Source organism: Lagenorhynchus albirostris, chromosome 16 (assembly GCF_949774975.1).
Source record: "Lagenorhynchus albirostris chromosome 16, mLagAlb1.1, whole genome shotgun sequence".
Lineage (NCBI taxonomy): Eukaryota > Metazoa > Chordata > Mammalia > Artiodactyla > Delphinidae > Lagenorhynchus > Lagenorhynchus albirostris.
The window spans coordinates 22,000,009-22,023,869 of record NC_083110.1 but is presented as its reverse complement, the minus strand read 5'-3'; the positions used below and the strand labels follow the sequence as shown (position 1 = coordinate 22,023,869).

Below are 23,861 nucleotides of genomic sequence, written 5' to 3'. Positions count from 1 at the left end.
ACTGAAGTCCAAGGAGGAAAAGTTCATCTTTTCTAATAACTAAGTGTGATAAAGACTGTTGTTAATAGATTTCCAATTTATAACTAGGCATATGGTGACCTGGACTTCAGACTACATTTCCCAGCCTCCCTTGCAGCTAAATGAAACATGGGATTAAGTACTAGTTGATCCGAACATAAGCAGAAGTAATGTATACCACTTCCAGGTTGTGCCCTTAAAGGGAAGAATGTGCCTCCCTTTTTCTGCTTCCATCATCCCCACAGCCTCAGCTGCGTTACCTGCATCAGAGTTTACAACAGCAGACGGGGTCTGATCAGCCCCTTCCACTCCTTCCATATCCTGCCAACCTCCGGCTTGCTGCCCAGATACTCAGGTCTCACATAACCTTCACCTGCCTGGGCCCATAAAGCTGGTCTCTATTGGAGACCCACCATTTACAACATCCTTGCTAAATTCTCAACATGACACAGCCCCTGTCCTCAGGGAGCTCATCCTCTACTGAGGGAGACACAGGACAAGGGACCTCCACACACCAGGCAGAGAAGGGTGGGTACCAAATGAGAACAACACAGAGCAAGGGCTCTGGGACTTGATCATGGAATAATAGTGGAAAGAGACCTGAGTTCTGACTTGGCCACACTTGTAGTGTGACACTGGACAAGACAAATTTCCTTTCTGTTCCCAATCATGTGTCAACTTAGTGTTGGGGACCACATACTAGTGAAGGTATTCCTCAGCCCCAACCCTCTGGTTCTTGATATTTCTCACAACACCTAGCATATCATGGGTTTGTGCTATTGTTCTGTAATGCTTCAGAAGGGGACTGGTATTACTTCCAATTCACTCAGGTTAAGAACTATAGTAATAAATTCCACCCATGATCTTGAAGGACTTCTGTGGCAGGTGACTTGACTCCCCAAGTGTGTTCTATAAAACTGAATAGTCCCAGTGGAAAAGTCATGGGGATGGATACGGTCTCCTGGGATCATCCAGGCCATCCCCCTGCCTCTAAGCAGACTATATAACCATTCTATGCCAGGAATGGGAGGTCTTTACAGAGAGGATTCCACCTCACCTGAAGAGGACTCTTACCATGTTTATCTATTAGGGAAGACATGGTCATAAATAGCCTATATCCCTGCCTTTTCAACTCAAACCACTTCCCCTGAGTCTAATCTCTGTGACTGTAGGGAACAGCTGGCCACCACTGTCTCCTGATGACCCTTCATAAACATTTATGGGACAAAGGTAAGGTGTGCCCAATTAACCCAGGCCATCTTGGTATCTGGGCAATTGCATTGACAGGAATTTGATTTGCTGTTTCCTGTGCAGACTTGAAGCTCTGCATAAAAGTGCTCCCTTCTACACTTAACATCTGCAACGTGTACCCCACCCACCAAATAAGGTCACATGCCAGGGGCCTCCAAGCCCACTACGGTTTCTGCTGGACAAGAGTGAATGAGCCATATGCACACACCACCAGCTCATTGATTAGCCCACACCCCCTTCCTTGGTAGTTGTTCTGCAAGAGCCTAACTGGGTTGGGTTTACAACCAGCTCATAAGTGGGATCCACAGTGTAACATAGAGCCAGGGTGGACGAGGCACAGACGTGGGGTCAGAAGACTTAGATTCTTATTCCCATTCCACAGTACAAATTGGTTGCCCTTGGGTGAGTCACATCAGCTCTGTGAAGCCTCAGTTTCTTCATATGTAAAACGGGATTAAGATCTCTGACCTTGTGGCCTCACTGGTGTGGTGAGAAATAATAACGGGTGATAAAGTACCCATCAAATATAAACCTGTGTCATAACTGTTGATGATACTGCTACGGTGGCTGCGTAACACAGCAGGCTTCAAAGTGGGTTGCCTGGACGGGGGAGCATGAGGAGAGTCACGTATTAGAACTTCTAGTTATATTTATTTTTATTTCCTGGGTGCAAATTTCTTTGAAGGTATGTTTTATAAAGTACATATTACATTGTATTCATAAAGACTGAGCACTCACTACCTGCTGCTGTTGATCACTTTAAACAAATCCAATCATTTAAGCCCCATGAGGTAGGTACTCTATTATTATGCCCATTTTATAGGTGAGAAAATGGAGGTGGCTCAGAGAGGTTGAGTCAATTAGCCAAAGTTACACAGCTGCTAGGCACAGAAATCCAAAATGGAACCCAGGGTGTCTGGCTCAAATCACATTCTCTTTTCCACTACTTGCCCTGTCTGGTACAGAAAGACATCTATCATTTACAATAAATCATATTTTGCATATGCTTTATATTGTACATAATATGTGAAGAATTATAAGTAGCTAACATATCTTGAAGGGTGTGCCTAAAATAGTTTTCTGAGAGTGCCACATAATCAAAAAAACTTGGGCCCGTGGGAGGGAGGGAGATGCAAGACATATGGGAACATATGTATATGTATAACTGATTCACTTTGTTATAAAGCAGAAACTAACACACCATTGTAAAGCAATTATACCCCAATAAAGATGTTAAAAAATAAATAAATAAAATGATTTCAAAAAAAAAAAAAACTTGGGCCCACTTATTTTACAGTCTAAAGGGGGGACAGGAAGCTTATTGCCCTCACAGCAGGGCTGGGGCTGCAGTGAGGTTAAGTGAGGTGCCTTGGGCACACAAATTAAGAAGGTGCGCAGTCTCAAGGGCCTGCAAGCCTGGCCCTGCCTCCGTAGCATTGCCGGGAGCTAGGGGAGGCTCTTGGAAGCCACAGGAAGACGAAGACAAGAGAGAAGGGAAAAGTCTGCCTTATTTATTGTTCTCAAACCCCTCAACTCCTGTGCCCCCAAAGCCCTGGCTGAGACCTGCCCATCTCCAAAGGGCTCCAGGGGGTGGCAGGATGAAGATCCTGGAGTGTGGGCAGTGGGTAGGGGGCCAGGAGGGTGACTAAATGAAGATTCCCTGCCAGCTGGCTGGAGGGGACACAGGGAAGAGGAGTTCCAGACTCGGCTCTATGACCTTGAGCTTCAGACTGGTGAGGCGTAAAATGGGAACAAGAAAAATCCCTTCCTGGAGCCCGCACAGGTTGTGTGAGAGGGTGCTCTGCCTCCTTCAAGGTTCTATACGGATAGAATGCTATTAAGTGCTTCGTAGAAAGCTGCACTGCATTACATTCTGTGGCTTCTCCACTGAGTTACTCTAGAATTAACTCTTGACCCTGCCCACCTTCTACCCCTGTCCCTTTATTAGGTTGCCTTCCCAATCTGATAACTGGAGGTGGGGTGAGTATCTCATCTATGGTAACCTCAAAAAGTGAGGTGTCCTCACCCCAACTCACAGCAGTTCTGACACCCTTTGGTTCTGACTGCTGTTGCCTATACAGAATCCCCACAGGGCTGGGGGTGGTTGGGTAGGGGACAGCAGGACCGGGGAACAGAGGGACCACCAGGCAGACGGCTCCCCTGCCAGCACCAGCCCTGACTTCTACAAAGGAGATTTCTCCCAAAGGAGACTGCCCCCTGCCCTGGCCCAGTGGACCTCAGAAAGGTCAGAACCCCTACAGTCAAAAAAAAAAAAAAACCACGCACACAGAAAATAAAGACAATTTGTGAAAGGCTGAGGGAAGCTGTCTCTCTCTTTCAGAACGAGCAGAGTTCATCCAAGCTCACAATGGGGGTGGGAGGGGCATGTTCTTCTCCAAAAACAGGCCTGGAGAGACTAAAGGGCTTAAGAGCATTACATCCACCACCCAGCTTCCCAGCTCCATCCTGGCACTGGAAGAAATGAAGGTCTGAAAGCCTGGTTTCATCAGGCATGCCTGACTGTCACCGAATGTCACAGTGGCCCAAAGGTTGCCTATGCCCTGAGAGTTGAAAGACAGAGGGACAGAAGACAGCTTCCTAAACCCCTCAGTGTCTGTCTTTCCCTAAGACCAACACTGCCCTCAGCCACTCAAATGTTGGTGAAAGACTCATCCAACCAGAAGCTCGTATCTGGGAACCAGTATGGGTGTTGGGGAGAGGAGGATAGCTGCACTGCCTCTGGGTTTCCTCCACTCACAGCCTAAGGCCCATTGCTATCCAAGACTTCCAAATTTTGCAAAACTTGAAAAGAAAATTACGAAGTATTTCCTTCACAGCTTCTTCCTTTAACAGAGGGGAAACCGAGGCCCATGTAAAAAATTTGCTCAGGTGGCACAGGGATATTGGCAGAGCCAGGCCCCCTCTCCCCCATCCACTGCTCTCCTCATCATGCTCTGTTAGCGCACCCGCCAAGGAGATAAGTGGGCTGGTGAAGCGCGCCCAACGGACTCCTCCGGCCCTAGTGCGCCTCAGGTGGATGCCCACCCAGGGAATCCTGTAAGGACCAAGGCGTCTTCACCACTCAGGAGTTTAGAAGCCCAGAGGTCAAGTGAGGGCCAGAGGTCAGGCAGTGCCGAACCCGCACCTGCAGAGCTTCCAGCCCTCATCGCTTCTCCCAGGGGCCCCTTTCCTGCAGCATTTCCTTCTGCGCTCTGCGTCCACACCTTGCGCTCTCCTGGCCCCCAGCGCCGCGCAGTGCGCCACCGCGCCAAGGGGCAAGCGCGAAATTGGAGGCGCCAGGAGGGGCCTCACGGCCCCCCGGGCGGTTTCCGTTTCTTCCTTTCTGGGGAGGGAAAAATCACACAGCCCTGTTTGTTTCCCCAGTCCGCACGGGCGCGGAGCCCGGCATATGGACATTTCGCGCTCCGCATCTGTGTCATTTGTCGCGTTTTCTGTGGATGTCTGCGTGTGTGTATGTGTGTGTTTGAGGCCCGGGCGCTGGGAACAAACGTGCATCTGTTAAATTTGACAATAAAGTCCTACAGCGAAGCTGCCAAGACTGGGACAGCGGGTGGGGGCGGAAGGCAGAGAGGGTGGGGAGAGCTGGAGTCTCAAAAGGCTACGCCAAAGCGCCTGGCGCAGGTATTATGTCGGGAGAAGGTGAGGAGAGCAGCTGCTCCTTCTCTCGGGGTGTGTATGGGAGCGAGGGTGCGTGTGTCCCTGTGAAGAGTACACACCGATCTGCTCAACATATGTCGCCACAAATCACAGTATCTCTCCCTCCTCCCACCCCCCACTCCCTCCTAACTGAAGGCAGAGCAGAGAGAGGCGCTGAGAAGAGGCGCCGCTTCAACAGGTGTCTTGGTGCGCAATGCACCTTTTCACGCATTCACTGTCTCCGTCCGCGGCGGAGATAATGTAGACACTTTGTTTCCAGGCGCTGCGTGCGAGCTACGGACGCCCGGGGGGAGGCGGCCCTAGGCAGGGAGGGGCATCTGCAAATAAAGACCTCGGATGCTCCTGAGGTCCGGGGCCCTCTCTTCCCTTTGTTCGAGGACTCCCCGGGCCGGAGCTCCCTCGTGCGCCCTGGGGGGTGGCATATGGCGCCCTCTCACCTACCCAAGAAAAAGAACCGGCTACCCATTCAGGAGCGCACGAGCTCCCTGAGTCGGGGAGGGGGAGTCTCTGGGGGAGTAGCTTCTCTCCCAAAGCAAATGAGGAGCCCTCCTTATCTCTCCCCACCCCACCTCCGCCATCCTTTCAGCTGGCGCAGCAGCCGTTGGGTGGGGAGCAGAGCGCAGGGCAGCACCAGCCTGCGGAAGCGCCCCAGCTCCCGGCAGATGAAATATGGGGCTGGTGAGCCCCTGGAGACCATATGCTTTCAATAAAAGAAGACAAATAGGACCGAGATAGGCCTTGCAGCCAACCTGTTATAAATGGGTGGCAATTGGGCCAATGTACACGGGGGAAGGCCAGGGGAGGCGGGGGAAGGCCTGCTCCGTGCCAAATCCATGTGTCAGCTTCTGGGACAGGTGTGCCCAGGGGCCAGGGGCCAGGTCTCCCCCATCTGGGTTTATCACGGCAAAGGTAATATTGTGCTAACTATGAGTAAACAGTCACTGTGAAAACGAGAGAGGGTTTATCAGAGGCAAACTAGTTGGGGGGTGGCTTAACAATAAAGTTGCCCGCCTTGGGAGCAGGTGACGGCTGGCTGCGGGACTCCCGCAGTAGATGTTTTCCAAAGCACTCCACTTTACAATCTCTTGTAATTATTTATTAAACGAAATCTATTTATTATTATTTTAGCAAACACTGGAGACAGGTGGGGCTTTCTTTTCGTCGTCTCCTTTTGTTTGAAGGGCTGTTTGAAGTGGCTAGTCTCGGCCTGGGCAGCTCGCTCGCCAGATTTTTGTCTTGCCCTCTTTCAGTGCGGAGGCGAAGGCGAGAGAAAGAAGCCCCCTCCTCTGGCAAGTCATTAGCTATTCAGCCTCCTGTGGCCCCCCCTCCCTTCCCCTCGTTTCTCAAAGAGCCCCCAGGCACTGCTAAGATTCCCCCCGCCGACGGGAAGGCGGCAGGGCAGACCGCTGCCTTCCTTCTTTTCCAATCTGCCCGCGGTCTCCAGGCATCAGGCTGTCGCCTCTCTCCTGGGCCCCCTCAGCCTCCAGGCAAGCCTAGGTCTCAGAGAGTTGAGGGGCGCGGGGTTCCCTAAGGCCTTAGAGGCGGTGGCCGGCCGGGGGCTTCAGGAACAGGCTCTGCTCCCGGCTGGAAGAGCCCTTTCACAAATACCGCCAGCGCACACTGAGTTATCACAGCCTGCGCCTCCGCCGCCAAAAGTATAGGAATTAACTTTGGAGAGGGGGCTGCGCATCCTCTACAGCTGAAAGGGAAGACGTGGATCCTTGATCTCTAATCCCCCAGGACTCCTCGACCTCCGGCCCCACCCTCCAGACCAGAGGAAGGGCTGCGGAGAGTTCTTGAGTGCCTCAAGGAGATCGCTGCCCCCGGCCGCTGCGCGCTCCTCGCCCTGTGTTTTGCGCAAAGCAGGAGTGGTGGCGGCCCGCAAGCCCTGGAGAGCCCTGAGCTGGAATGACGCTGGGGAAGCTGGATAAGAATTCTCAGAAGGTGCCAGATTTCTCTCCCAGTCAAGAAGATTCCCAAGTATCCCTAGAATCTTCCCTGGTGCAGAAAGCTTGCCCTGCGGCTCTCATCAGTACACATGGGCCACCTGAGGCAAGACTGAGCCAAGGCGAGTCCCGCCTTCAGCTCTCATCTGAGGGCCACTGCAGGATGAGAGCCCTGGTTGTGGGCTGCTCTTCAGGCCTCCAGGGACCCATAGGGGTGCTTTGATCCCTTATGGCCAGGGCTCCCTCCTCGGAGCCAGGCTGGGTCCCCTAGCCCTAGGGAAGCACGCTTTGGGTTTCCTCTCTCAGATCCTAATTTGCAGGATAGAAATCAAGCAAGGCAGGTGTATAGGGTGTGAAAGTAGAGAGATGGAGCCTGAGTGGATACTGGCTCCCCTTGGCACTGGGAGATGGGGCCACTATCCTTTTTGTCCTCTGACCCTGTCATTCCTCATAGACCCAGGACTTCTATCTTCTACATTTGGGGATGTCTGGTTTTGCCTTGAAAAAAAAAATTTCCCCCAATCAAAGAGAGGCAACAGCTGCAAGGGAGAATCTAGGACTAGGAGTCTTAGGACCTGAGTTCTATGTGATTCTGCTAGAACTTGCTGTGTGACCTTGTGTTGAGTCACTTACCCTTTCTGGGCCTTGACTTTCCATCTGTAAAATGGGCCTAAGGGGCTTCCCTGATGGCGCAGTGGTTGAGAGTCTGCCTGCCGATGCAGGGGACACGGGTTCGTGCCCCGATCTGGGAGGATCCCACATGCCGCGGAGTGGCTAGGCCCGTGAGCTGCTGGGCCTGCGCGTCCAGAGCCTGTGCTCCGCAATGGGAGAGGCCACAATGGTGAGGCCCGCGTAGCGCAAAAAAAAAAAAAAAAAAAAAAAAAAAAAAAAAAAAAAAAATGGGCCTAAGGTTCTTACGACTAGAAGACAAGTTTGGAGCAAGTTGTGACCTAAGGGAGGAGCAGCAGCAAAATGTGGAACTCAGGAGTCTCGGCAGGGTCCCTTTGTTGGTCTGGAGCCTGGCTCCTAGCTTCAGTTCCCAAGCAACAAGGGAAGGAGCCTCTGCCAAAAGCACAGCAGCTGAGATCCTGAGGACAGCACCGTCGCCTCCACGCAGACCTAGAGCCCTGGCTCCCTGGCTCCCAAGCATATCCACCCTCTCTCTGCCTCAAGGTAACTTCGCCCTCCGAGCAGACTGGGCAAGTGTCAAGAGGCTGTCACTAGGGCAGATATGCAGACTTACTTACCTCATTCCCTCACCCTATCCCCTCAGTTTCCCTGCCGGGTCCTGCCCCCCTCTGCCAGCTTCCAGAGGCTCAGGTTATCTGGTTCTGCTAGAAAGTGAAGCCTTCGGGGCCTGCAGAGACTTAATCCAGACCCCGGTCTTCCCAGACTCGGCTTTCTCCCCAGGGGCACACTCACCCTGACTGACCAGAAGCAGAAGACCACAGGGTGTCCAAAGCAGAGACAAAGGGACAGGCGGGGGAAGAAAGGAGGGATGGTGTGTTCAGACTCACTTTTATTTCCACACATTGCTAACTGGGGGTCTTGAAGACACCCTGCCTTGTGCTCACTGCCTGACCCCTGCCTAGGGGTTTGCACCAGGTAGTGCAGGCAGCCCCTGCCGGCCTGTGATTGGACAGGAGGACTAAGGGGAGAAAGAGTTGATCTGCTTCTTGAAGCACCAGCACTCCAGGGGCATTTAAAATACACAGGGGCTCGCTGTGAACTCCTGGCCCTCTCCTGACCCCTTCTCATCTGAGCTCTTCCCCCACAGGCCCCGGCAGATTGCTAGGGTACTGTCCACAATTGGCAGTGGTGGAATGCCCCTGGAGGTCCCACCATAGCCACCCTCCAACTCTGAGGCACGATAAAAATGTCTTAGGTTTCTGATGGGTGGTGGGATGAGGGGAGAGGTTCTAAGCACCTACATCTGAGCATGGGGCATCATCTCAGGGCATGGTGGGGGGCTCATCATCCCCAGGCAAAGGTCTCTAAGTGGCAGGGACATAGACAGGATCTCTCTCTGTGGTCACCCAGTGCCTCCTCCCAAAATAGAAAGGGTCAGTGAAACATCACCCTCTGTATTTCCTAACCTGACCCACAGAGGAGGAGAGCAGAATGGCACTAGGAATTAGTGGATGCTCCTCCAAGCTGACAGGACACCTGGCTCCTTGTCCTTTCAGAGTGGTTTGGGGGCAAGCTGCCTCCTTTCTGAGCCTCAGTTTCCCCTTGTGTAACACACGGGGATTGACCTACCCTACTGACTTCTCAAAGCCCCCTTCAGGGTACCAAGAAAGGGTCTGGACAGATGCCAAGGAAAGCCAGAATGGAGCAAAGCGGTTTGGGGCCGCCAGACGCGAGCTAGACAAGGCCCTTCTCACTGGGCGAGGCTCTTTGAGGAACCGAGAGTTGCTGGGACAGAGCCCGCGGGGAGAAAGCAAACAGAGCGGCATTCCCCTCCCCCGACCCCATCCATCCCTTTGTCCGGAATCCAGCTGTGCCCCTCGAAGGGCGGAGCGGGCTCGCGTGGCGCGGCCCCCTGGCCCGGGCGCTGATTGGACGGCGGCGCGGGCAGCAGCGGGGCAGGCACGCTCCTAGCCCGGGCGCAGCAGATAAAGCGTGCCAAGGGGGCACACGACTGGCGGCTCAGAAAATCTGCAGGGTCTCGCAGCCGCGCCAAAAGAGAGCAACAGAGGCCCGGGGCCCCCTTTACACTTTTCTTCTCTGGGGCCGAAGAAACTTTCCAGCGGCGGCGCCTGCTTCTCAGCTGAACTTGCAGACGAAAAAGCCAGCGCAGCTCACCGCTGCTCTCACTGCCTACGGCTCTCTACCCCTTTGCGCCCTACAGCAAGGTAACGCCTGGAGCCACAGAGCGATGAGCAGAGGGGAAAGGGGGTCCTCTGGTCCGGCGGGGGTGGGGGGTGGCTTTCTCTTGATTTTTCCCACTTGGCCCCAGGATTGGGAACTGCGCCCGGGTGACTGACCCACTCTTACCCTTACATCTTACCCCGCCGCAGGATGACGCCTCATCCCTCGTGTGCGCCAGGTGTCCTAGTGACCCACGAGACGGAGCAGCCCTTCCCGGGTGTCTCGGACGACGAAGTGACCTGCGTCGCATCCGCTCCGCCCAGCCCCACTCGCTTGCAGGGGAACTGCGCCGAGACGGAAGGGGGCGGTTGCCGAGGGTCCTCAAGGAAGCTCCGTGCGCGACGCGGAGGGCGCAGCCGCCCCAAGAGTGAATTGGCTCTGAGCAAGCAGCGACGGAGCCGGCGCAAGAAGGCCAACGACCGCGAGCGCAATCGGATGCACAACCTCAACTCCGCTCTGGACGCGCTGCGCGGCGTCTTGCCCACCTTCCCGGACGATGCGAAGCTCACCAAAATCGAGACGCTGCGCTTCGCTCACAATTACATCTGGGCGCTGACGCAGACGCTGCGCATAGCGGACCACAGCCTCTACGGGCTGGAGTCGCTTGCGCCTCCCTGCGAGGAGCTGGCCAGCCCTGACGGCTGCTCCCCGGGAGACTGGGGTTCCCTCTATTCCCCGGTCTCCCAGGAGGGCAGCCTGAGTCCCGCCGCCTCGCTGGAGGAGCGCCCCGGGCTGCAGGCGCCTGCTTCCCCTGCCTGCCTGCACCCTGGCGCCCTGGCTTTTTCAGACTTTCTATGAAGGGGCCTATCCGCTGCTGGGCAGTGGGTGATGGTAGAAAGGGAAGGGGCGGAAGCCGTCGGAGACGCCCGGTGGAGGCCCTCAGGCGTACTTGCTCCTGCTGCCTCTGGCTCGCTGACCCCTGGCGGGCCCAGGCGCCCAAGAGGGTGGCGGGCCGGGTTCAATCCCTTGGTCTTCTGCGCCAAGCCAACTGCAACCCTCTGCCGCTGCCCGCGCGAGTGGGCACTGCAGGCTCCGCGCGTTTTAGGCCCCCTCCCTGTGGCCACCCCAAAATCTCGTGCAGAAAAGACGAGGATGATAGCACTACACAGCAGGTGACACCCACTGTCTCCGCCACCCTACCCCCACTGAAGTCTGTCTGCCCGTCTCTCTCTTACCACTCCTCCCCCAATGCGGCTTAATCCAATATTTGGTTTCTCAGCACTTGCTCCTGTTGCCCAGCGTGTCTTCTTCAAGGATGCCGCCGACCTCCTCTAGTCCCTATCAAGCCCCGGCGTTTGGGCCTCTCTACTCTGCCTTAATTCACGAAGGCGATCCTCTGCCTTCTCCTTGTGCAATTTCCCGGAGCCATTGCCCTCCCAGGGGCGGGAGACGAGGCTATGAACAGGGGGAGCGCCTCCACCACCACCCTGCAAACTGAAGCACCCCTGTCTTAAAAAAATCAGTTTGTAAATTATCTGATATCTTTTGAAATGAATTTTTGTCTGGTAAATTATATGGCCCCTCCCCTGTTTTACACGTTTGTATTTATTGATGAGATTTCACAGTGGGAAAAGTTTTTATGTTGTACCTAAGATGATTTAGGGACTGGTGAATGAGATTTTGAACCAATAAAAAGAAGCCTGAGCAAGGTAACTTGACGGTGCAGAGGGGAGGGGCCAGCCTCTGTGGCTGGGGTTGGGGGAGGAGGGCCCTGTCCAAGCAGAGGGATGAGAGTTTTTCCGGGGATCTGGGGCCGCTCCTGAGGCCTGGTCTGAGAAACTATGGCGCTAGGCTGGAGGCCAGGCAGACTGCATTCTCAGGGCAAGTCAGCTATCCACACTTGGAAAGGAAGAGCTGGAAGGCTCTTAAAAATCATTGGCTCAGCCCCCTTGTTTTATTTATGCGGCAGCGACTTGTCTTGTTCTAAACAGTGGTTTAGGAGAAAGACAAGCCTCCAACTAGGGTTACTCACTGGTGGTGCTGGCCCTTTCCCCTATGCCACTAGCCTGGATTTAGAGTGACTGTTGCATTGGGGGAAGGGAGGGAGTAATAACCCTGCAGCAGGGTCAGAACCCTCAGAAATGCTGGTAGGCTGGGCATCCCAGGAATTTTCCCAAGGTGCTTAGAGCCCAAGCCCATCTTCTGAGCTCATTTTACGCTGCCGCAGGTGCTGAGGCTGTGGCATTAGACTCATGGAACTAAGCAGCAGGGAGTAGAGAAAGTGGAGGGTCCGGCTGCAGTCTCTGACACCTCCCAACACCCAGCAAACTTGACTGAATAAACTACTATTCTTTTCAAGGAACTGTTCAAGGTTTCCAGCCCCATGTTCTCTATTACTTCCAAGGTAGAGTAGGGCTGATGCACAGTGACACTGACATGTCCCCAGAGCACTGCTGGAGCAGACCTACATTAGCTTCCAAGACCCCCAGGACCTCTGGGAAGCAGGTTTGAGCTCTAAGAACCCAGGCCTGACTCTCAGGAACAGGAAAATGGAAGGTGGGCACACTACCCTACGAGTTGAACCCCGGAGGCCTCCTTGGATTGGCCCGGGGTGCCAGCGGAAGAAGCGAGCCAACCCCAGTGGGGAATGCATGGCACAGTCAGGAGCTGGGAGTGGTTGGGTAGGGCAGGTTGCTTTCCAGTGTTAGAGTGCAAAGGTGGTGGCTTTGCAGGGGTTAATGCCTCTTGTGTCTGCCTCTTATGCCCTCCCCGCTTCAAATTGAGCTTTTCCTTTCTCCTCTATTCCTAGGTCCCTAGAGGTAGCTCGGAGGAGATAAGTCTTAGTTATCAGGGGCTGGATTGGGGGGGGGGACGGGGACGCTGCAAACGAATGAATGAGGCTGTTGTATTTCATGGCTTTAATCTGGAAGGAAAAGATTAATGGGTTATTGGTGACTTCTGCAGCAGCCAATTTTCCACCTGGGGCACCGCCCTGGGGCAGGTGTCGGCAGCTCCAAGTTGCACAGACCAAGCCAGGGTCTGCTAATTACTGGACATTGGGGGGAGGGGTGGAAAGACATAAAAATCAGGAAGGTCCATCTCTGTCCTCCGAGGATAATAGCAAGTATATAGACAAAATCATTCAAAGCTAAAAAACATTGGTGCTGAGTGGAGGTAGGAGCCACAGAAGGGACAGTGGGACTGTTATCTGCAGCCAGATTGGGAAGCTTGCCAGAGAAGGTGGCATTCTGGGCCAGGACTAAAGGTTTGGAGAGGAAGCCCTCAAGCAGGAAGATCATTCTTCCTGTGAAAGGCTGTGGAAAGTAGTGTTCAAATAGGCAGGGGACTCCTTTGGTGCAAACGACTTCCAGAAGCAGAAAAAGTGTTGACCCTGTGTTCCAGGTGGAGACACCCACTGCCCAGTCCCTCTCCTGCTTGTGAGGGTGCTCATAAAGGAGGTATTAGTCACCCAACACACGCAGACTGGTCCTTCACCCCACAAATTAAAAAAAAAAGTACTATTTAACCAACTCGAATGCTGGGCTGCCACCTTGGGTTGGGGTGGATTTGATCCCCCAGAGCTGTCAGCTCTAGTCTCCAAGTCAGGAGGAGGTGGAGGAAGGTTTAGGGCTCCTTGCCCAGGATGAGTTCCATCAAGGCGCATGGAATCGTATTGAGATGGGAAACCTCATCCACGCCTCTTTCCAAAGAGCCCCTCATCAAGAAGGGCGAGGAAACATTTCTGGGTGGCGCCTACAACTAACCCAGTGGCATCACCACCACGCCCCCACCCACCCACCCATCCTCGGGCATTTTGCGTTTGGCGGCTTTTACAATTGGTCAGGCTGCTCTGGGTCTCAGCTGGAAGCCCACCCACTACACCTCAGCTAGAGTGGCTGCAGGGCCTCCCGTGGTCTGAGGTCGTCGCCTGCGCCCCAGCTCCCCAAAACCTAGACAGGGTCCCAAGCGGGGCCAGGAAGGATGCTCCGGTCAAAGGACTCTTCCCCCTCTTGTGCCTTTGTCTGAGCCCTGGCTTCCAGAAAAACAGCACATGAATCTTGCGGCCACCCCATTCCACCCCGTCCGCACACACAAGCAGGTAGATTTATGGTGTCCTGCCCCCATCCCACCCCATCCCCAAGCCGGCTGCAGTCGGAGGACAAAGCGTCCCAGGGCTATTGGAATGCTAATGTCTGGGAGCCTGGCCGCAGGGCTGGCACAAAGGCAGGCGGGGCCGGGGGAGCACGCAACCCCACAGACGCCCTCTGCCCCTCCTCTCACCCAAAGGCCACATTGCCTGGCTGTGTGACCTTGGACAAGTCTCTGAGCCTCAGCTAATTCACATGAGAAGCTGGAGAGAGTCCCTAATACCCTTTCTCTGGATTTCTGGGTGCTTAAGAGAAGGCCTTGCTAATGATGGACAGAATTATAGGCCTGGGCGACCCCGGAAAAGAGACAGTGGGAAAGAGCCTTTAGACCCAGGGGAACAGTGTGTGTACAGTGTGTGTGTGGGCGAGAGGGAGAGGAGATTCGACTGAGAATGCGGTGCAGAACAAATGCTGAGTATATTATAATTACATTTTACATATATGTAATTAAGATTCTCTGTCATGTTTCTTTTCCCTCTCCTCCCCTTTTAAATATCTGCAGACTGTGCTCAAGAAGGAGTGGGGGGCGTCAGGGACACTCACTCACCTTACTTGCCTGCTCCACCTTCAAAGGGCCAAAAGCACAGACTGTGGGAGACTTGGGGCTGGACACTTCTTATCTCAGGTCCCCTCCTACAGCCGGTGAGGGGGGCAAGGCAGGATGGTGACACCCATGGAAATAGAGAGCCAAAGTCTTGGAAGTAGGTGACTTGCCCAAGGCCCTCAATCACTCAGTGAGTTATTGGAGCAAGCTAAAAGTATGACCCTGGCTCTAGGCTAGTAGTTTAGAGCTCTCTCCCTCTGTGCCAACTCAGTCTCTAGGTGTTTATGTACTGACTTGAGCTGTGTCCTCTGGGTCTTGTAAGACCAAGAGACTCCCTCGCACTTTGGCCGCTCTCCGGAACCCTAGCGAGATTCACAGGCTGCTGTGTGCCCCCTCTGCTTCTGCGATCCGAGCACCAAAGCGGTGGGAGAGAGCGTATGCCTGGCTAACACTGTCGGGCACCGAGGTCCTGAAAAGCGGCGGCGTGCCCCTGACCATGGTGCTGAAATGACTGCATCGGTTCAGAGGAGAGACGCTCCTGGGAACTTGGCGTTCTCAGTAAGGAAAACCACCTATCAACCGCCTCTGCCCACCTTTCCAGTGCTGAGTCCCTAGGGAGCCCCCTGTGGATATGTAGACCCAGAAGGCTGTCGGTTTCCTTGATATGGTGGTGAAAGCACAGACTCTGTTGCTAATAACTGACTGTATGACCGACCCCAGACAGGCCCTTTTCTCAGCTAGGACAAAGAAAATTCCCTTATAAATGATGGAGTTAGAATTGAGTTAGTTACCAGCTGAGGAATTTCTGACAGCATATGAGAGGTCTGAAGTGGAACAATATTGGAAATTTAGGATGCAGCAGCCCTAACTGGAAAACTGGTTTGGAACTTTGCCCTCGATAATTTTTGAAGACAATCTAGGTTAAGCAAGAGCAAAGTGCCATTGTTTGCCTTTGATAAGGGGGTGGGAAGGGGGCATTCTCCATACATATTCTTTTTTAACTTTGCACCTTCCTTATATAATAGTTTGTATTTTGGTTATTTGCTGCCCTGGATACTTTCAGGAAGAATGAATTAAATACTCAGGGTGAGTGAGTTCAGTCTAAGATCTGAAGTTTTCAGCTATGAAAACAGGAAAAATATACAACATTTTAACTTGACTGTGGATGATGACGGTTGCATGTTTCTAATCTGTATGTGTTTCCATCTCTGTGACAAGATGCTTTAATAAATCTCTTAAGTATTAAAAGGGAGGGGTCTCATTCTTTGGGTTAAAATGAAATTTTAGTTATTCCAAGAACAAAGACAAAAGGAAGCCCTCCAAACACATACATAAATGGCAGAGTGGTTAAGAACAGTTACTTCAGAATCACACAGACATTAGTTCAAAGCCTGGTACTGCCACTAACTAGTGGGCTTCAATTACACCCCTTTGCCTCCCTAAGGCCCCTTTTCCTCACCTGTAGGGTTGGGACAATAAGTAGTAGCCACTTAATTGGGCTGATTAAATGTGCTTGCTTTTAGTGCACATTAAGCTGCCATAAATGGTGATTATTATTATTATTATTAACATCTTCATTTGTCTCAAATTCTTCTCATTCTCCCAGGATTTTGGGGGGCGGAGGAGGTTGCTTTTGTATGAATTTGAATCTCCTGTGCAGTGCAAGCTGGCACAAAGGCCAAGGGCCACCCACCCCTTCCCGGTGACCCTCCCCAGCTGTGATCTACCTTTCCCATGCTCCAGGATTATACATCCAGATGTCACTTGGGCACCCCAAATGAGACATGTTCAAAATGGAATTACTCTCCCCTAACTCCAAACTAATGCTGCCTCTTGTACCTGATCTCACTAACTAGCATCACCCAGTCATCCGTACTGGAAATCTAGGGTTCATCTTGATTCTTCTCTCTTACTACCCACAACTGATTAACCCTTAAGACCTGCTGATTTGTCCTTCCCACTATTTCTTGAACCTGGCCTCTCCTTTACCTCCTTATGATGACGTCTCTAGTTCAGGTTCTCAACTTTCACATGGAGAGACTGCCCAACTGATTTCTCTACCTTTTTTTTTTTTTTTTTTTTTTGCGGTACGCGGGCCTCTCACTGTTGTGGCCTCTCCAGTTGCGGAGCACAGGCTCCGGACGCGCAGGCTCAGCGGCCATGGCTCACGGGCCCAGCCGCTCGGCGGCATGTGGGATCTTCCCAGACCGGGGCACGAACCCGTGTCCCCCGCATTGGCAGGCGGACTCTCAACCACTGCGCCACCAGGGAAGCCCCCTGATTTCTCTACCTTTAATCTCAATACTTGTCCCTATACCCTCCATGCTGCAGCCACAGAAACATGCAAATATAAGACTGTCACTCTCCTGTTTAAAATCTTCAAATGGTTCCAATCATCCCTGGGATAAAGCTCACGTTCCAATAGAGAAGGATGTTGTAATGTGAGCTTTGATGTGATATGGATCTGGGTTCAATTCCCATCTGGTTCACTAATTATCAGTATGACTCATGAACAAGTTCCTTAGCCTTTCTCTCAATCTCTTCAACTGTAAGGCAGGGATAATAATATTACCTTATGGAGTTTAGATTAAAGTAAACCCAGGCTGCTATACCAGACTCACCAATAATTCATTCTGAGGTGAGCATTCCATGTGAGTGGATAACTCTGCTCTGTGGCATCACTCAGGGACCCACGCTCCTTCCATCTTCTTCCTCCCCCAGCTCCTAGGTCCCTGCCATCCACATGATTGAGGCTCATTGCCATGGGTCCCAGCCAGTGGGAAGGGGAAATAAGTCATGGAGGAGCCTCACCCACAGTCTTAAAGCTTAGACTCAGAAGTAGCATGTTTCACCTCTGCTAACACTCCACTGGGAGTACATGATCGTATCCCCTCAACCTAACTGGAAGAGGGGCTATGTGCCTAGGAAGAAGTGAAGAATGGGTTCTGGCAGGTGATGAGCAGTCTTCACCACAGGACTGTTGTCAGGATTACATTGGATTATATGTGCTAATATTTGTTTTTATCATCACGAATCACTCATGCTTACGACCAGAGTCCTGCTGCAACAGCCTTTCTTTCATAATGTCTTGCTTGCCTTGGCATCTACCCTCAGAAATACTGACCTGCTTGAAGTTTTACCCTTAAACACAGTCAGTACCACTTCCATGCTTTTTTCCCACACTGCTGTCCTGCCCAAACCCTCATTTCCCCCTCCCCAAATCTCCAACGTGGATATCACCTCTTCTCAGAATCTTTCTCTGAACTATTCCTCCCTCCTTGCTCCTGCTTCCATAATATCCTGTGCATAAGAATATCCTTGCACTTTCCAGGTAGCATTTGTGATTATCTGTTTGCTATTTGTGCCCTCCACTGGCAAAAGGAAGTGTCCTTCGTGTCTCCAGTGAGTACCCATTCCCAACCATATGCCACATGTTTTTAGAATGAATTAGAGTAAGTGAATTGACTGACTGAATGAAAGGTATTTCAATTGTATGTTAGAAATTTCTATCCTTCCCCCAACTGGCTGCTGTATAAAGGTCAATGAACATTTGTTGAATAAGTGAATGAATAAATTAATAAATTATACAGAGACCCATTACCCTTCCTGCATCATACCCTCCTCGGCACCAAGATAGCCTGTCTTTGGCTGCCAATAGGTTTATTTTAGAAGATGCTCCAACTGATTTGGTGAGACTGGGTTATCACAAGAGTATCATTGTTTCTGAGATCACCAGTAACAATTCCAATCCCTCCTAAGATAGTCCATTAGAGCATGAAGCTTGGCATCTATCTCAACTCCAGCACTTCCTAATTCTATCACATGAGCAAGTTACTTAGCCTCTCCAAGCCTTCATATATAAAAATTTCTCCAAATATCAACATGAAGAAGACCACACCTACCTCATAGGGTTTTATGAGGATTCAGATGAGATGACAGGTATGTCCATACACTTCACGTGCCTGCCTGCAATTTAAAGCAGACCTCATTATAATTCCCACCCCATCTCCATCTTAAGCCTACAGAAGGCTAGCTAAGAAGGCAGAGACCAGGACTGACTTTCCCACATTAACCAGGGAGGGTTTATATGACTTGCCCAAGCCTGTTAATTATGGAGACAAACTGATGCTCCTGCTATTCTAACATCATCACCAGCTATAGTACCTCTGTCCTACTAGTTATCTATTGCTGCATAACAAATTACAAAAAAACTCTATTACTTAAAACAAGAAACATTTATTTTGTGGGTCTTCTGTAGGTGAGGAATCCAGGCATAGCTTAGGTAGGCATCCCTGACTCCAAGTGTCCCATGAGGCTGCAGTCAGGGTGTCAGCCAAGAATGTAGTCTTACCTGTTGGATTCGCTGGGGCCGGATCCACTTCCAAGCTCACTCATGTGGCTGTTAGCAGGACTCAATGCCCCAAGGGCCATTGGACTGAGGGCCTCAGTTCCTCAGTGGCTTTAGACCAGAAGCTTTCCTCAGTTCCTTGCCACGTGGCCCTCTCCATAGGGCAGCTCACAACATGGAAACTGGCTTCCTTCAACGCAAACAAACAAGAGGTAGAGGGACACCCAAGACGGAAGCCACAGTCTCTTTGTAATCTAATCTCACAAGTGACATCTCATCCCTCTGCCACATTCTATTCACTAGAAATGACTAAATCCAGGCCACAGCCAAGGTGAGCGGATTGCACAAGGGCACGAATACCAGGAAGCATGGATCACTGGGGTCCATCTTAGAGGCTGCCCATCACAGCGGCAGTAGCAGAATATTTGCTGCCTGCCTTCTACACCCTAGAGACAGACAGACAAACACACATGTGCACGCACATGTGTGCACTCACACACATATACCTCCCTAGGACCAAATATATCAAAGTTCAAAAGAAGAAAGCCTAGGTGATTTGACTCCTGGGCCTAAAGCAGATGTCTCTCTGCCTCCCGGTGCTGGGTCTGTTTCCAAGAAGGGCCCAGGAGGGGCACCATTAAGTGAGCACTGGAGCTACCCCAGCTGATCTCTGACATCCGTTTACTGCTTTCACAGGCCTTCCCACCCCCACTCTCGGAGTCAGAGATTTAGGACGTCTGGAGCCTGGACACCGTACCCACTGAAGGGAAATTTACTGCCTCTAGAGAACCAGAGCCTGACTTGGGGTCTTGAATGCATCTTTTTCCCCTTTGCCTCTGCTTTATTAGGTTAATCATTGCTTGAATCGGTTGCCATGGTTTGGGCAAACCCATGGTGACTCTATAATGAAGCCTGAAAGACTTGGACCCCATTTATCATCCCCAGTGTTTGGGAGGCCCAGAGTCTCATTTGCCTCCCCCAGGGTCTGAGCACCACCATTCTGCCTGGGGCCCCTATGCTCCTTTTGAACGAGGAATGAACATGTGGCGACTTGGAAGAGAAGAGGATACCCACACAGGTGGAGTGAGCAGGGCATTGCACATTCCCTACCCCCCCCCCCCCCACACACACACACTTATATTTTCCACTCTAGGAGTCCGGACACAGACCAAACACACAGGCAGCTCTGCCACAATTCTTCTTTCTGGAAAGTGAGAGGCAGAGAGTGATGGTCAGTTAGAAGGGATCCATGGCTGTCCTTAGAAACAGGGGAGCTTGTGTCTCAGCAGATCCAGATTCCACACCCCTTAATCCACGGGCACAAATTAAGCAGCGCTGCAGTCCTGCAATGAGGTGGGAACAGATGCAGCAAGGCCCAGTGGGAAAACAGAGGTTCAGTAACATGTTCAAGGTCACCTAGTGATGGTGTAGCCAAGGTAGAACGCAGAACCAGTAAAATTTATTTTGAAAAAAATCACAGATAGAGGTGTATAATGAATTCTCATGTACCCATCACCCAAATTCAACAATGATCAACTCAGAGCCAATTGTTTTTCACCCACATACCTACCCACTTCCCCCAGCACTACCTCTGTGGATTATTTTGAAGCAAATCCAAGACATCATACAATTTCAACCACAAATCCTTCCCCAGTTTCAGGGGTTTTTTGGGTTTGTTTGTTTGTTTGTTTTTTGCATCATAGAGTGTAGCAGCTGAGAGCTGCTCTGAAGACAGACACTCTGGGTTCAAATCCCAGATCTGCCCCTTCCCAGCGGTGTGACCTTCAGCCAGTAACCTAATGTCTCTGAGCCTCAGTTTCCTCAACTATAAAAGGATACCATGATACCTCAGAGGGTAATTGTCAGAATTAAATGAAATTTTACAAGACAAGTGCTCAGCATCTGTGCCAGGGGCAGAGTAAATGGAGGCTTTCGTTGTTTCCATTTTTGCTACCACTGTACCATCAGCAATGGCTGTAGTCTGGCAGGAAGTCAGCTCTTGGCCTCCAACATCCAGGTCTCTTGGTGCTGTCTCCTGGCATAGAGGCAAGTGGCTTGTCACTACTACTCTGTGCCTGGCACTGCACTATGAGAACACAGACCTCAGCAGTGAGCTTGGTGTCAGGTGCTGACGGCCCCTAGCCTCTACCACTCACAACCCTGCTCAGCTCTGCACTATGGACCCCCAGATCAGCAAGACCAGGACCCCCTTCTCTTCTCCTTGCATCTTTAGGCCTTCTGACCTCTTTCCTGATGGTCCCACTTGTGAGCAGGTGTCAATCTACCTGCCTTAAGGTTGCATGTATATGTGTGTGCATGCATGTGCCCATGCTTCTGTGTGTGCATGTACATGTGTGTCTGAGTGTGTGCTGTCCCTCTGTGTGAACTAGCATATTCTCATGTCTCCATGTGCTCAGCCTTTGAGAGAGACCCCAGATGGAGACTAAAACCTGCCCTCTTGCAGTTCACATTTGACTGACAGAGACCAGAGTCAAACTGGTCAAACAAAGGCATGACGGCACAAGCATGGTACTGAGACCTCCTGGAGGAAGCAGGGAGAAACTAAGGTCTACCAAACACATAAGATTGGGAACAGAAGAGAGGGGCAGGGAGGGGGCTCCGTGGAAGCCAAGGGTGGGGGAAGGGAGCCAGCCTACCGAGGTTCGTTGTATAGAGGAGGCCCGGGTCCTAACAGCTGACCTCTCCAAAAAAGGTTATTCCAGGAAATCACCCACACCCCCAGGATCAAAGCTCCAAAGAGTTCTCTTGGGAGGAAAGGGCCCCCCAAACTTCCCTTTTTCTGGATGGCAACTAATTTTTATTGAGTGTTTACTATGTCTAAGCAGAGTTCTAGTGCTTTCTGTTAATCTATGAGATCAGAATTATTATTCCCATTTTACAAATGATGAACTTGAGGCTGAGAGCCATTAACATGTTACACGTTACCCAGCGAGAGGTGGAGTTGGATTGAACTCAGGGTCCTTTGCCCTGGAGGCAGTAGACCTAACCACGGCTACACTGTACCACTGCCATGCTCTACTTTTCCCCTTTTTAAGTTCTGGTTTTGGACATTTTCAAACATGCATAAACTAGAATAGAATCCCGTGTCCTCATGGATCATCACTCCGCTTCTGCAACCGTTAAGTCATGGTCAACCTTGTTTCATCTATTCACCCTGCCCCCGTCTGCCCCAATCCTGCACACACACTTCTATATTTATTTGTGTGGAATTTTTAAAAACACATCCCAGATATTGATCATCCCACTTGTAAAGACTTCAGTGTCCATTTCTAGGTGATAGAACGTTTAAAAAAAAAAAAGCCATTTTTTGTACTTAATAAAATTAACAATTCTATAATATGATCTAACAGCTAGTCATATTCAAACACTTCCAATCAACTTTTTTAAAATGTGCAAAGAATCTCCATCTTAGAATCTCCTCTCTCCCAGCTGAGCAGGTGAGCCAGGCGGCCAGCTGGAGGCCAAGACCAAGGCCAAGACCAAGACCAGGCCAGCCTTGACTCCCTGGCTTAGTGGGACTGGCCTTGGGCAAGTCAGTTTCCTCCCCGCCCCACCAGTCTCACCCCAAAGTTTGGTGACCAATCATTCTGGTTTGCCCAGGACTTTCCCAGTTTTAGTACTAGAAGTCCTGTCCCCAGCAAATCCCGATGGTTGGTTACCCTACAAGGAACCAGAAACCTGTGTCCACCCCAGCCCTCCCTCCCCCTCCTAGCTCCAGTGTGGTGTCACCCACTGAGAGCAAGGGGAGCCTGCCACCGAATTTCAAGGGCCCTCGAAATAATAAATAATTTACCGAAAGCTTTGAGGGGCCCAGGCGCGCCTAGCTCCAGGAAGAAGAAGGCCCAAGGCCCCCCCAGCCGCCAGCAGAGAATCAGGATCTTTTCACACCCAAGGGGCCAAATTCAGCAGTCTCCTCCCTCCGTCTTTTTCCCCTCTCCAGATCTAATGACAATCCAAAGAGTTCCTGATAGGGTTTTAAAAGATGCTCTTCATTCACTATCCACCAAGCATGAAAATCTAGCTCGTTTGTCTCCATTCTTTGCCCTAAAGGCCTGGCCGGCCTCCGGCCTGCAGCCTCAAACTTGTCACTCACTTTTCACTTCCTTTTGTTGGATTCGCCTTTATTTCATTCTTCTGTCTCCCCTGTGCACCCTCCTCTCCCCCTCCTCACTCCATCCCTGTCCTTCCCCTCCGCCCTCCCCCAGCACTCCCCAGTTCCTCCATCCACACAAAAAAAGCAACAGATCAGTCTGGGAATTTCTTTACAGTCCCCATGTCCCCTGCCCCCATCCCAGCCTCTTCTCATTGCTTTTAAAGAGTGGGAGCAAAAAGCTAGCAGCAACTGAAAAAGGACTCGGGATCCAGGAACAGAACTGCCTCTTGCTCTGGCTGGCAATGGCCTCATGGACCCCTGAGTCCTGAACTTTGGCTTCACAGCTGTGGAAACTGAAGCCCTGAAAGGGGAAGAGCCTGGCCCAAGGTCACACGCAGAGTTAGTGGCAGGTCCGGGTCCGGAGCTGAGTGTCCCAGTTTCGCAGCCTAGACTCGCTACGCAGAATTGAGGCTACCCCTCCATGCCCACAGCACCAAGTTTATTCTCCTTTTATGTCTCAGCTGTCTGGCTAAGAGAGGGTCATAGCTCGAAAGCAGGGGCCATCACAGTGTCCAGTTCATCGCAGTGTCCCCTGAATGCTTGGCATGTGGTAGGCATTCAGTGGTAATGTTTTTAATGAAACTGAACTGAATGAATGCAGGGGCCAGGCTGGCCCCTACTCTCTGGATCTCGTATCAGCCACCTTCTGGGCTGTGGTTTTGTTGCCAGGCCCAGGGTGTTCCCTTCCCTGGGCCCAGCGAGCAGGGAGGATACATAAGAAAGAGGTGTACGTTTAGCAGTCAAACCCCTTCTAGCCATTTCCCCTTCTAGGAACAGTCAACACTGGCGGAAAGGAGAGAGGTGCTCTCACCCTTCTCCAGGGGCAGGACAAATAGGTTGGAATCCTCAAAGCCTCAAGCAGGGAGGGAGGTGGCAACAGGCATCTCACCAGGTCAACATGAAACAGGAAGGAGTAAGAGAGAAGGAGGAGGGGAAAGAGAAG

At 51.6% G+C, this 23,861-nt stretch overlaps 2 protein-coding genes across 2 annotated transcripts in view; one reads left to right on the top strand and one right to left on the bottom strand.

Moving 5' to 3' along the window:
* FAM241B (family with sequence similarity 241 member B) overlaps positions 1–18,339 on the bottom strand; it is a 47,574-nt gene extending 29,235 nt beyond the window's left edge. The window contains exon 1 of the mRNA XM_060126497.1: positions 18,299–18,339. The gene's annotated coding sequence lies outside the window, so the exon portion shown is untranslated. The remainder of the gene's footprint in view (positions 1–18,298) is intronic.
* On the top strand, positions 9,915–10,562 carry NEUROG3 (neurogenin 3). Its single transcript, XM_060126764.1, has one exon. It carries the CDS (start codon positions 9,915–9,917, stop codon positions 10,560–10,562), a length of 648 nt encoding a protein of 215 aa, XP_059982747.1.
* Positions 18,340–23,861: the final 5,522 nt, after the last annotated feature.